This window comes from Xenopus laevis, chromosome 9_10L (assembly GCF_017654675.1).
Source record: "Xenopus laevis strain J_2021 chromosome 9_10L, Xenopus_laevis_v10.1, whole genome shotgun sequence".
Taxonomy (NCBI): domain Eukaryota; kingdom Metazoa; phylum Chordata; class Amphibia; order Anura; family Pipidae; genus Xenopus; species Xenopus laevis.
In genome coordinates, this window is record NC_054387.1 from 117,638,305 (window position 1) to 117,653,176 (window position 14,872).

General features: G+C 43.4%; 1 protein-coding gene across 2 annotated transcripts in view; it reads left to right on the forward strand.

Annotated features, from left to right (window-relative positions):
• The first annotated feature begins 270 nt into the window (after positions 1 to 270).
• The window catches only part of LOC108701647 (protein kinase C beta type), a 136,569-nt gene continuing 121,967 nt past the window's right edge, over positions 271 to 14,872 (forward strand). For both annotated transcript variants that reach the window (XM_018236566.2, XM_018236565.2), the window contains exons 1-2: positions 271 to 862; positions 5,267 to 5,298. In XM_018236566.2, coding sequence (XP_018092055.1) covers positions 699 to 862; positions 5,267 to 5,298 — 196 coding nt within the window. In that variant the 5' untranslated portion in view covers positions 271 to 698. The remainder of the gene's footprint in view (positions 863 to 5,266; positions 5,299 to 14,872) is intronic.

Consider the following 14,872-nt stretch of genomic DNA (forward strand, 5'->3'; position numbering starts at 1 on the left):
CTGTAAGGCTACGAATGTATTATTATTATTACTACGTTTTAACTGCTCATGTTTCTGTTCAGGCCTTCTCCTATTCATATTCCAGTCTTTCTTTCAAATCAATAGGTTAGTTTGGACCCTATAACCAGATTGCTGAAATTCCACTGCGGAATAAAACGCTAAATAATAAATACACAAATAATAAAAAACAATGGCAAATTGTCTCAGAATATCACTCTCTACGTCGTAATAAAAGTTCACTCATGGGCCACGGCTGGAGTTGTGTATTATTGTTTATTTATTAAATGAAAGTTAAATAGAAGCAATAAAATGGCAGCATAAAGTGCTCTCTCTGACACAAGAGGCAACAGGAGGGATGCAGAGAATCTGGGGTGTGCATCATGCTCCAGCTATACAGCAATTATTACTTCACGACAACTTCTTGTCAGGGCGGAAGAAATAAATGAACTGCGTCTGTGGGTAAACAGCGAGCAATTCTCTGGTCGACGCTCTGTGGTACTTTGTCTTTTATAGTGTGGGCGTGACCATGTCGCTGACAGGAGGTGTGGTTATGCCGATGAGGGGGCGCGGCCAGGTGACGCTAGGTGCAGGGGAAGCACAGCTGTGCCGCGCAGTAGAGGCGCTGCTGGAGAGAGCGGACACACACGCCGGACTGCCCGCAGATCTGTTATTTACATTGGACACACTGCGACCGAAGCATGTCTGACTCCGAAGCCTGCGAGCCCGGGGATGACACCACCACCCGCTTTGCCAGGAAGGGAGCTCTGCGGCAGAAGAATGTGCACGAGGTGAAGGAGCACAAGTTCACAGCGCGCTTCTTCAAGCAGCCAACCTTCTGCAGCCACTGCACCGACTTCATCTGGTAAGAGAAAGAGGGGGGTTATGTACCTGGCCGGGGTCATTATCCCCCCAGTGTCGGGGGGAGGCTATAGAATGTACCAACTCCCCACAATAATATACTTATTGCCCATCAATGGGAGTTGGGTTCCAGGGATGTCATAGCATTAGGGTCATCATGAATCAGTCGTGGCAACATGAAATAAGGTCTCAGAAATGCCAGGAAAGTTAGACATTATTAAGCCCAGGGAATGCTAAAAGTAAAGAGTGCAGATAGGGACCTGTTGTCATTGGCTGTCTCTTTAATAAACACTGCCACTGGCACCTTCAAAGGGATGACCACTGAGCAGATTTGGCTATAGCAACAAGTGGGGGCTGCTGGGATTTGCAGTTTAGAAGCTAGAAGAGTGTAGATGGGGACCTCCTGCCATTGGCTGCCTCTTTAATAAACACTGCCACTGGCATCTTCCAATGGATGAGCGCTGAGCTGGTATTGGGCTGTAGCAACCAGTGGGGGCTGCTGGGATTTGTAGTTCTGCAACCGAAGGACAACAGAGGGGAAGCTCCTGGCAACTCAGGGCCGGATCTTTAAATTTAATGTTTGTAATTAACAGAGCCCCTTATTGATTGATCCGGGGGATCTTCCTTTCCCTGCTTGGTGCTGCAGAATTCTCCATGCAGCTGCTGTCGCTTTCATGTGCCCTGCATTCATCTGTGCCATTTGCTGATGGGATGTGAGAGAGGAGGCGGCAGTTGATAGTTTGCAACTAATAGTCCAGCCAGCTGTTGAACTACAGCTCCCACAATCCCTTCTGCTGACAGTTAAGGAGCAGCAGCTGGAGGCTGCACGTTGCATAGCTCTCATGTGCATTGTTCCTGTCCCCTATCCTGCCTTACTGCACTCAGGGCCAATTTGGCTTGCAATCCAGTCCTATACAAACCAAGCATAGCTCCCCAGTTTACTCCCAAATATGCAGTTATCTGTTGCTCTGCCTTCTTCCATTGGTTGGATAGGAGAGGGAAAAAAAATGGAGCAGCAGGTGGGCAGGCAATATCAGATTTATTATTAATAGTGCCCCTTGCCCTTCTGATGCATGCCACTTAGTGGTGCCACAGGGAGGCTTGTATTGCAGTCTTTCACGAGTCTGAGTGAATGTAGAGTTTCACAGGTGAAGGGACTATGCAGATATCTCTCTATATATAGTATACATATTGTATATGCACCCGTGCATTTGTTTATAGAGAGAGCCCATCGCTGTTGTGCAGTGACAAACAGGAAGAGCACTCGGCTGATTCAGGGAGGGTGGAAGGGGCTGTTTATTCGGCTGGTGTAAAACAAAGCCTCCGTCCAGCTGCCGATCATGCAAATCTCTCTCTTTACTTCCAACCTGTTCCATGGTGCTGCCCAACGTGTCAGCTCTACATCCCAGTTTTAGCAGCCACTGCCACCGGCCCTTGTCATTGAGGCTGTCATTGATAGCACTCGGTGTGTGAATGGATGCCGTCTAGTAATATGTATATAGCACGGGATTGTGTAGCAGCGTGACAGTCCCTTGGCACTTTAGACAGGCAGCCTTCCAATGAGTAGCGGAGTGTTGTACCATGTTATCCTTTGATCACAGGGGAATGTTGAGTAAGTGATACATTTTATTGGGTCTCTTCCCTAGGCATGTTATAATGTGTGTGTATGTATATGTGTATGTGTATATATATATATATATATATATATATATATATATATATATATATATATATATATATATATATATATATATATATATAATGAATGACATTGCAGAGGTGAGTAGACTGAGAAGCACTTGGTGGAAACAAGTGCCCGGGAGAGAGAAATGATTGTGAAAGACAAAAGCTATAGAGACCAGCGCTTATTCCTGTAAAAGTTCCATACAGCAGTGCACATGCAACAAGCAAAACACCCTCTTGCACAGATCAGGTCAATACATGTCGGTATTGTGGAAGAATGCGAGTGTTTGGTGCAGGCAATTAACCCGTATGCCGAGTACGAGTGTTGCTGTCTTGTGTGCGCTGCAGTGTGGTGGAATACAATAGGAATAGCCCTGCGTTGCTTGTTGCACCGTTGCATCTGCAGCGATTTTGACTGCGCCTCTGCCCTCTGAGGCCAACGGTTGGTCAGGGAGAGATTAAACAGAAGAGCAAAAGGAGGCAGCACACACATTCACTGAGAGAGAGGGAGGGGATTAACTGGAAATAAAACAAGCTTATCTCTTGTACCATCATTTGTGTGCAATTATCTTTGTGTAGTTTGGTGTGCCAGATTGTGACAGTGTTGCGTGCTGCTCTAAATGCTGGGTGGGCTGTTGTAAATGTCCCCTTTGTGCATGTTGGTGTCAGCTGCGAGTGTGCCGTTCTGTGTCTTGGCATGTGCCATGTCTGTAATTGCCATGAATTATGTGTGCATGTTGCTAGTTCCACAGTGTATTGTTGCGAGTCTCTGCATGGATTTCTGGGCTGCTGAGATGCGTGTAACTGTGTGCAGTTTACTGTAGTGGGTTCATTTGCTGTGCACTTTCTCTCTATGCTTCAGTATTGATCATTGGCTACAGGGAGTTGTAGTTCTGCAACAGGCACGCAGGCATCAGGTTGTCAATTCCCACTTTATATGAAAGCTGGAGTCCTTTATCAAATTGTCACAGTGTGTGTGAGAGCATTTCTCTCTCTGTTCAACTGGGTCTGTCACACATTACATGTCATTATTGACCTGTTACAGTGTTTTTCTCATATTGAGCATCTGTACTTGTGTGCCATACATATTGGGTCATTTTGTGCATCAGTGTGCCATGCAGATTGTGTCTCAGTAACCCTGTGCATCGGCATGCCATGCAGATTGTGTTTCCGTAACACTGTGCATCAGTGTGCCATGCAGATTGTGTCTCAATAACCCTGTGCATCAGTGTGCCATGCAGATTGTGTCGCAGTAACCCTGTGCATCAGTGTGCCATGCAGATTGTGTCTCAATAACTCTGTGCATCAGTGTGCCATGCAGATTGTGTCTCAATAACCCTGTGCATCAGTGTGCCATGCAGATGGTGTCTCAATAACCCTGTGCATCAGTGTGCCATGCAGAATGTGTCTCAATAATCCTGTGCATCAGTGTGCCATGCAGATTGTGTCTCAATAACCCTGTGCATCAGTGTGCCATGCAAATTGTGTCTAAATAACCTGTGCATCAGTGTGCCATGCAGATTGTGTCTCAGTAACCCTGTGCATCGCATGCCATGCAGATTGTGTCTCAATAACCCTGTGCATCAGTGTGCCATGCAGATTGTGTCTCAATAACCCTGTGCATCAGTGTGCCATGCAGATTGTGTCTCAGTAACCCTGTGCATCAGTGTACCATGCAGATTGTGTCTCAGTAACCCTGTACATCGGCATGCCATGCAGATTGTGTTTCCGTAACACTGTGCATTGCGTGCCATGCAGATTGTATTTCTGTCACCCCCGTGCATCAGTGTGTCATGCAGATTGTGTGTGTCCCTGTAACCTTGTGCATCAATGTGCCATGCAGATTGTATCTCAGTAACCCCGTGCATCAGTGTGTCATGCAGATTGTGCCTCTGTAATCCTGTGAATCAATGTGCCATGCAGATTCTGTCTTTGTAACCCTGTGCATCCACCCATGCCATGCAGATTCTTTCTCTGTAGCCCTGTGCATCACGTGCCATGCAGATTGTGTCTCTGTAGCCCTGTGCACCGCTCTGTACATTGTTACTCATGTGTGTGCCATGCAGATTGTGAACACTACAGATGTAAGGCAGACACCCATATTTCAAATCATGAGTGGGAGCTCCTATTTTAAAGCATGCAGATTCTAAGTCAGCCGTCCTGGGCATTGCTATGGAATGTAGGTTCAAGTTCATCCATGCATGAAATTCCCATGCTGGTTGTAATACAGTCAGACTGTGCATCCGTGCGCCATGCAGTAATTCTGTACCCCTGTGCATCAGTACCCTGTGCAGATTGTGGCTCTGTCAACCTTTTGCTCCTGTGTATCATGCAGTTTGTATGTCAGCCATGCTACGCATCCGTGTGCCATGCAGATTGTGTTTCAGTCACAGTGTGCATCCATGTGCCATGCAGATTATGCCCAGTGACTTGTGTATCTGTTGTTACCTGGTGCAACTGTAAGTGTGCAATATAGTCTGCACATCTATAGGTCTGTATTTGTGTAATGTGCTGTAACCCTGTGTTACTGTGTGAGTCTGTCCATGGCTGCTAAAGTAGCCTTTTAATGAATCAATTGCATTTTCTTAACCAATTAAAACAATCCCCCTTTTCACCGAGTGCTTCTTGCTGCCCCCTGTGCTCGGCCGATGGCTCCAATGCATCTTGCAGCGTTCTCCTACCATGACAATTCCCTCCTCTGACTGTGTGTTATTTTCTCTTGCAGGGGTTTTGGCAAACAGGGATTCCAGTGTCAAGGTCAGTGTCTCTACTTACCGTTTGCTGTGTTTGTTTGATAAAAAGATGGAGGCACGCGTTACAGAGAGGGAGAGAGGACAGTGACATGTTGCCACTTGCAGACCTGCCAGCTGCTGATTTATTGGCGCAGCCCCTGTGCCTTTTTTCACTCTGCTCTACCGACATGCATCAGGGCTGTTTCATTGCAGGGGAATCTCCCGCCGCTTGTAATTATGTAACGCGCGATGCTCTTAGAATTGCGCTTGGAACTGACGTGCCTACTTACCCATCCACTCAGGCGCATTACATAGCAGTGGCAGCTGCATCCATACACTGCTGCGGCTCAAAATGCTGCATGTAACCCTTTTATACACAGAGTTATATTTTGCACACTCAGATGTCTCCCCACTATGTAAGATAAATAACATTCCACCCCTTAATAACCTGCCAAGCCTGCATCATGTGCCAGCATCACTGTGGTTTATGGGTAAATAGGTGGCCCGTGCCATTTGTGTGACTTGAATTTATTGGATATAATTTACATTAAAGGGCAAGGCAAGCATTTTCTCCAATGCCCAACTCCAAATATTCAAATGTTTAAAAAATGAATTCCTGTTTCTCTGTACTAAGAAAAGAGTACAGGTATGGAACCTGTTATTCGGAATGCTCGGTACCTGGGGTTTTCCTGATAAGGGGTCCTTCTGTAAATTGGATCTAAATACCTTAAGTCTACTAAAAAAAACAATTAAACATTAAATAAACCCAATAGGATTGTTTTGCCTCTAGTAAGGATTAATTATATCTTAGATTTATTATGTCTCAGGACCTGGAGTTTTCCAGATAAGGGGTCTTTCTATAAATTGGAACTCCATAGAATGCTCGGGACCTGGGGTTTTCCAGATAAGGGGTCCTTCTGTAAATTGGATCTAAATACCTTAAGTCTACTAAAAAAAATGTAAACATTAAATAAACCCAATAGGATTGTTTTGCCTCCGGTAAGGATTAATTATATGTTAGATTTATTATGTCTCAGGACCTGAAGTTTTCCAGATAAGGGGTCTTTCTATAAATTGGAACTCCATAGAATGCTCGGGACCTGGGGTTTTCCGGATAAGGGGTCTTTCTGTAAATTGGATCTCTATACCTCAGTCTGCTAAAAAATCTTTTAAACATTACATAAACCCAATATGATTGTTTTGCCTCCGGTAAGGATTAATTATATCTTAGTTAGGTACTGTTTTATTATTATTATTGATAAAAATTAAATGTTTTAAAATTATTTGATTAAAATGGAGTCTATGGGAGATGACTATCCCATAATTCATAGCTTTTTCGATAATGGGTTTCCGGATAACAGATCCCATACCTGTACCTTGTACTTGATCCCAACTAAATTATAATTAATCCATATTATTATTACTCCTATTGGGGTTGTTTAATGTTGAAATTATTTTTCAATAGACTTAAAGTATGCACATCCAAAGAAAGACCCTTTATCTGGAAAGCCCCGGTTCCCAAGCATTCTGAATGACAAGTTTCATACCAGTTTTTTTTCTCAAAAATAGATCAAGCTTAAAAAGTTTTTTTGCAAGAAAGACTTAATGAAAATGGAATTCTAAGCAGCTTCCCAGTACAGGTATGGGGCCTATTATCCAGAATGCTCTGGGGTTTTCTGGATAAGGAATCTTTCTGTAACTTAAATCTTGCTAAAAAGTCATTTAAATATTAATCAAGCCCAATAGGCTGGTTTTGCTTCCAAAAAGGATAAATTGTATCTTAGTTGGGATCAAGTAATAACTACAGTTTTATTGTTACAGAGGAAAAGGAAATAATTTCTAAAAATTAGAATTATTTGATTATAATGGAGTCTATGGGAGATATCCTTTCAGTATTTTGGAGCTTTCTGGATAATGGGTTTCCGAATAATGGATCCTATAAAAAAGTAATTGCATTTGAAACAATATAGCTGAAGAGGGGAACTGGCTGCCGCTGCATTGCCAGAGATCAGAAAGAGATAAATACTGCTTTCCCTAGCAATTACTACTGAAAATGTGTAATGAATGTACATGGGAAAGTTGCTTAGAACGACGTGTTCTTTCATTAGGCAAAAAGGTTTATGGGGGGAGATCCCCCTTCAATGTTATTTTTTCTGGGAGAATTCAATGTTCTCTTTAGTTCCCATCTGGGAGCCAGTGAGTAAGTGGTGCGATTTTAGGCCATAGCAGCTGAATTTTGACTAAAACCCACAGGCTCTTTGGTCACCTTCATAGCGACATTGTAAGCAAAGGGTTAAGGAGAAGTTCCATTGGACAAGTTTAAATATATTTTGTAACATTTTTGAGGAAGTTAAACCTGCTGAGTTGTGTATAACAGTGTGAGTGTGTATCTCTAGTGTGTGTGTGTGTGTGTGTATATAAAGGAACAAATGGGTCCCCTGTTTTGAGCTGTATGGGATATAAAACATTGTACCCTTTATTAATATAAGCACATTAGAAGTCACTGAGACGTTGTGCGACCATATAAAGGCACAGGGCTGCAGGCTGAGTTATACAGGGAACTCTGAGTATCACTCATGTATTATAAGGGATAATTGCCCCCTACTGTAAATGATAAGGATATTAGAAGTCACTGAGGGGTTCTGTGACCATATAAAGACTCAAGGCTGAAGGCTGAGTTATACAGGGAACTCTGAGTATCACGCGTGTATTATAAGGGATAATGTACCCCCTACTGTAAATTATAAGGATATTAGAAGTCACTGAGGGGTTCTGTGACCATATAGAGGTGCAAGGCTGCAGGCTGACTTATACAGGGAACTCACAGAATTACTCGTGTATTATAAGGGATAATGTACCCCCTACTGTAAATGATAAGGATATTTGAAGTCACTGGGGGTCATTTATCAACACTGGGCAAATTTGCCCATGGGCAGTAACCCATGGCAACCAATCGGATTTCTGCATTCATTGTTTTACTTGCAGCTGGCTTCAAAAAGTTAATCACTGATTGGTTGTTATAGGTAACTGCCCATGGGCACATTTGCCCAGTGTTGATAAATGAGCCCCACTGAGGGGTTCTGTGACCATATAAAGACACAAGGCTGCAGGCTGAGTTATACAGGGAACTCTGAGTATAACTCATGTATTATAAGGGATAATGTACCCCCTACTGTAAATGATAAGGATATTAGAAGTCACTGAGGGGTTCTGTGACCATATAAAGGCACAAGGCTGCAGGCTGAGTTATGCAGGGAACTCTGGATATCATTCATGTATTATAAGGGATAATGTACCCCCTACTGTAAATGATAAGGATATTAGAAGTCACTGAGGGGTTCTGTGACCATATAAAGGCACAAGGCTGCAGGCTGAGTTATGCAGGGAACTCTGGATATCATTCATGTATTATAAGGGATAATGTACCCCCTACTGTAAATGATAAGGATATTAGAAGTCACTAAGGGGTTCTGTGACCATATAAAGGCTGCGGTTGAGTTATACAGGGAACTCCTAGGTGGCTTCTGATTCCGAATCACATTAAATCTGTAATTTTCAGTCATTCTTTTAATGTCATATTACATGAACAGGAATTTGGGTTCTGGCTTTTGCTTTGTATTTGGCCACACTTTTCGTTGCCCTTAATCAGGGCCGGTATCATAAATGATGTGGCCCCATGCATTGATTGTGCCAATATATATTTAAAGATGTAGTGGGAAGCGGTGCCAGTGGGACATTCACTAGGGCTCTGACCACTAATTGTGTTATTGTCCCCTGACATGAACGAGCCTTTCCTGGCCGCAAGCTCAGCATCCTGACTGACTGTACTGCGGGAAGCAATAGTAACACTTTGTGGAGGAAGTAATACAATAAAACGTTCCTGTTCCATGATATTAATTCCTATAAACACTGTCAGGGTTTGTGTTAGTACTTTCCTATACACCATGCTACACCCCTTGCAGAGTTCTATCCACTTTCGCCTCGTTTCTTTTTATTCCTACCCTCATCACCTTATCTTTTCTCTTTATTTTTGTTGCACTAAGATAGGTTTCCTGCTTTGTTATTTTTTCTTTTCAGGAAGCTGTTACATAGCTGAAGATATATGAATTCAGTACACGCCTTTTTATTTATTTATTTTTTTTTTTTTTTTACAGTATCTGGGCTTTTCTGTATAAAGGAATGTATGATAGAATGCTGGGCCCGCATGCTGGGGCATCCCTCGTTCTTAAGCAGTTATGACTGGTTTCACGTTTCGACATTTTCCTTTCAATGAATTCCGTTTGATGGTTAAAGAGTGGGCGGCTAGCCCCTTTTACAGTTTTCGCCTGGGGTTAGAAGCTAAGACCAGCTATTGGATAAGTTATTGTGCATGTGCTGACAGGTACCCCCCAAGCTCCATAGCCCAAACTAGCCACAATAAGGTCCGTAATTAAGCCCCTGCCTCATTCCTGCACGCTGCAAGTCTCCAGTAATGTCGGTATGAAAGGGGGGGCTATGCCTTTAATAAATCAGCCCCTGTGTTTGGATCCAGCAGAAAACAACATAGAAGTGGAAATGGTAGTCGCCTTTTTTAATCTCAGATCTGTCTCGTGTTCGGTCCGTTCCTCCATTGAGAGCAGGTGATAGATTGTCATTTGCATATAGCTGTCAGCTAGCATATGCCTGTGTTACTGGGGAGCTGCATCCATGTGTTGCCTTAAGAGCACACTTATTTTTAATTTTAGTCCAGTTTAGGTGGATTGGTACATTTGGTACAGTATATCCAACATGCAACCTTCATTGTGTTGGTTTATACTGGTGCAGACTCTCTATTTTTTAATATATAGAAGTACTGTATGAAAAATCCACGAGCCCCCCTTAAAGAACCAGCTTTTGTTTAAGGCTCCCCATAACTGGGTTAGAATACAGGACAACATTAAGGCTTGTGTCTTTATATGGTCACAGAACCCCTCAGTGACTTCTAATATCCTTATCATTTACAGTAGGGGGTACATTATCCCTTATAATACATGACTGATACTCAGAGTTCCCTGTATAACTCAGCCTGAAGCCTTGTGCCTTTATAGGGTCATAGAGCCCCTCAGTGACTTCTAATATCCTTATCATTTACAGTAGGGGGTACATTATCCCTTATAATACATGACTGATACTCAGAGTTCCCTGTATAACTCAGTCTGCAGCCTTGTGCCTTTATATAGTCACAGAACAACCCCTTAGTGACTTCTAATATGCTTATCATTTACAGTAGGGGGTTCATTATCCCTTATAATACTAGTGATGCTCAGAGTTCCCTGTATAACTCAGTCTGCAGCCTTGTGCCTTTATATAGTCACAGAACAACCCCTTAGTGACTTCTAATATGCTTATCAGTTACAGTAGGGGGTACATTATCCCTTATAATACATGAGTGAGACTCAGAATTCCCTGTATAACTCAGCCTGCAGCCTTGTGCCTTTATATGGTCATAGAGCCCCTCAGTGACTTCTGATATCCTTGTCATTTACAGTAGGGGGAACATTATCGCTTATAATGCACGAGTGATACTCCAAGTTCCCTGTATAACTCAGCCTGCAGCCTTGTGCCTTTATATGGTGACAGAAACCCTTAGTGACTTCTAATATACTTATAATTTTCAGTAGGGGTTACATTATTATAGGATGAGGCCATTATTTCTTATAATACACAAATGTTATCAAATACTCCAGAAGGCACTGATTTAAAGGGGATTAGCAGTTGAAAGCAGTGTCTGTTTATATTCTCTCCAGTACCGGCTTTGACTACTGAAACAATTTAGCAGTATAAAAGACTAGGAGGAACTTTGACTTGTGCCACGTGGATTCAAAAGTCAGAACCAGAGAACAGAAAAGGGACAGCCAGACACTACTTTCAGTTGCAAATGTATTTTTGATTTACTTTAAAACCACTGAAAATATCCAATGAAGATATGCTGAAAAGTGTCTTAGATGTTTCATCTGGGTGGGGACCCACTTTTGATGTGTATTTGCTTCTCCCTGGCTGTCACTCTAAAAGGTTATCGGCTCTGGAGTCGGTGAATTAAACACCCTGTGATTCTGTCCTTCCAGATAACAAGCCGATCCGTATGGGGGATGACACCGAAAGCCCCCATTTCCTTTTCTTTACTGTACAAGTGGAAGTGAAACTGATATCAAAGGCTTTTTCTTCCCCCTTGGTTTTCTTTTTGTAACATTTGTAACATTGCACAAGTGCTGAATGCGAGTGCCTCATCTGCTCATTGTGTATCTCATGCACCTTCCCCAGTGCAACTGTCAGTGTTCTTGCCGGCTAGAATGTAAATTGCCAGCGGGATGGCACTCGGAGCATTTCGTTTGCCTCACAAGGAAACTTTGGGCGACTTCAGAAAATTAAGTGCTCCGAGTGCCACCCCGATGGCAATTTACATTCTAGTCGGTGGGAACGCAGTTTGGGGAGATTAGTCACCCCAAAGAAGAGGAGATTTGTCGTTGGGCGACTAATCTCACCGAATCTGAGCGTGTCTCTGCCCTAAATGTTTCTTCCAGATCTCCACGATGCAAATGGCAGAGGGGTTGCTGTAAGATGCCATAGACACTATTTAATGGGCTGGTGGGGGGCAATTTGGGCCTCTGTGTACTTGAAATGCCAGGGCCTATTTTACCACAAAAAAGAAACCCCCCCAGGAAAGTAGTGATGTGCGGGTCGACTGATATTCGACCCTAACCCAATCTTGCAGCACCCGACCCTAACCCGGCACGCTCCCTTCTTTATATACCAGCGCCTGCCCTGTCCCACTGTGACATTATGGAGGGGAGCGGGGCACGCAGACGCGAGTATATAAAAAGCTGCACATGGAGGCAAAAGTGGGGCAGTAGAAGGTCGCACCAGCCCATGGCCCATGAACATCATGCAGAAGTTCTCAGGGGTTTGGCTGGCCCTGCACATCACTACAGGAAAGCCCTGCTGTACATACAGATTTTGCACTGTGAGGATGGCAGCCGCCATGACAGTTTTGTCTTCCAGGCCTCTGCTCTCTGTCGTCAATTGAGCATGTGCACCTAAAGATTATATCTGATCTGCATATTTTATTTGTCATTCGCCAATGCAAAGCTCAGGACTGAAATCAAGCGGCCTGCAGTGTCGGACTGGCCCACCGGCATACCTGGAAAACTCCCAGTGGGCCCAGGTGTCAGTGTGCCCTTTTGCTTCTAATTAAGTGGCCAATTTCATGTTCATTCTTTATTTTTTAGGGGAAAAAATGCCTAATAATTGTAGAATAGACTAAGTAAATATAAAAGACTAGGAGAATAAAGAGGTTGAGTGAGGAGAGGAGGAATAATAGTTTGGAAAGTGGGCCCTCAGTCTAAGGTTTTCTGGTGGGCCCATGGCACCCCCATCCGACACTGGTGGCCTGTCATGGCAGCTACCAACCTACTGCGCAGGTTTGTGCACTTTCCAGATCAGTACAGGCAGCAGGGTCTTTTTGTGTGTTTGTGTGCGGGGGGACCAGTACTGGACACCCTTGATTAAAATTTAACTGTAGTTTTCCTTTATAGAACAAAACATACTGTATGTGGTGGTCAGTGTTGGACTGGGGTGTATGGCCCTCCAGGGCTGCCACCTCATGAGCCTCCCCACCCCAGACTCAAACTCCAGATAAACCTTAATCCTTCCCACATGCTCCTGCCTGCAAACATTTTACCTCTTTTTTGCCCAGGGGTGTCCTGAGTTGGTGGGGCCCACTGGGTTTTTACTTTAGAGTCTCGCTGGCCCAGTCCAACCCTGGTGGTGGTAGATGGCAGGTGTGGGTAATGTGAAATCAGCCCATATAAGGGCAACACAAAATCAAAGTCTGGCTCTGAGCAACTCGAAAACCAATCAGTCTGACATTTTTAGTTGAATGAGGTGAAATGAGATGACATTTTGCTGTTTGTCTATTCATGAAATATGTGATGAATATTAAAGCGTTTCTGTGTCACCATGCTTTCGCCTAAGGCGGCGCGTGCAATTTTAAGTGTGTTCAATTCTATTAAGGTAATCAGACCAGATCTAGCTTGCCTTGCACGTTGCCAGTTTCTCTTACTGGACTCCCTCGCTTCTTTGACAGACCTTTAAAACACGGTGCACTCTCCTGAATTGCATTAGTAACACTTCCCATAGGTAGAGTTGGGCTGGTAATCCTATTTCCCCTCTAGTAAATTGAATAGTTGACTATTACCTGTTCAATTATAGTGAGCCGCCTGCTCCTCCGCTGATAAAGCTGTAATTGAATTGGCTGCGAGACTCAACGTTATTGAAAATCGGCAAACTAAAGAATTGGCTTATCGCTTAACTGAGATCACATTGCTGTAATTGGCCCTCAGCTTTGCACCCTGCTGGGTCCTTTTATTAAAACCCAAAGGCATTGGGTTTTTGTTTTTTAAAGAAAGATGCCTTGTCGATAATGGAATTTAAGGAAAACATGTTCAGTTTCTAGATTTTTGAAGTTAACGCAGTGTTCTGGATCCATGTTTTTTTTATGGTCAGAACTTAGAGCCATGGGCTTCTACTTGTGATTGGTTGAGTGCAACTTAAGGTGGCCATGTAAAAAATGCAGAAAGATGCTCGTTTGGCGAGGTCACCAAATAAGCGGATCAACTCCGAGAATGCAGGCGGTCAGACCAAGGACTGCATAATCGATGCAACTGAATTTTTAAACCTGGTTGATCAACATCTGGCTGATTTTTGGCCAGATAACGATCGGGATAGACCGGAGGACCACATACACTGCCCAATAAGCTGCCAACTTAGTTTGTCTTGTGTACAAGGTCTACTTGCATTTTCTGTATGAAATTAAATGTTGCCCTGGACGTTGCTTAGGGTGATGACCACCATGGACACTACGTAGATGGAAACCTTTGTTTCCTTTCTAATAGCATTTCATGGAATCATCACCCTCCCTAAAACTTGGAGGTGAGGATTTATTTTGCACATACATTTTAAAACATGATCATATGTTAGGACATCATTTAATAACCCTGCCCCATCAGGGTCTACTTCCTGCAGGGTCTGCCATCTCCGTTTTTGTACTTCTGTGTTATTGACATTTTGGTGGAATTCCCGCTATCAGTCTTTTGATTTTACAGATCAACCAATCAAATGTTTGTTCCATTAGTGAAGCTGCACTTAGCGAATTAAAGCTAACGGGCCAAGGTCAATCATGATTCGCATTAATCTCTATGTTTTACTCAAAGGCATTTTTATGCACTCATTGTTTATCATAGACATGTATATTTTCTGGATTTATTATAGATAAAAGTAATTTTTTACCCATGATTTACAAGAATGAAGATGTAGATGACATTCCACAAGTTCCACCATATTACACCCTAACAGTCTACTTATAGTGTGCAGTCCAGCCAGGTTCTTTTTGGATCCAATGTGGTCCATTGGCAGGGTCAGACTGGCCCGCCAGATGATCTCCTGGTGGTCCCATACCCTAGTGAGCCCCAATTCCCATAAGCCCACTGATCTTGTGAGAGTGGACCCTGGATATCAGGTTCTTTATTAGGCCCCGATCCTGTCCATAGGACAATCCATTCACTGTTATTGAGCCACAGTGCAAT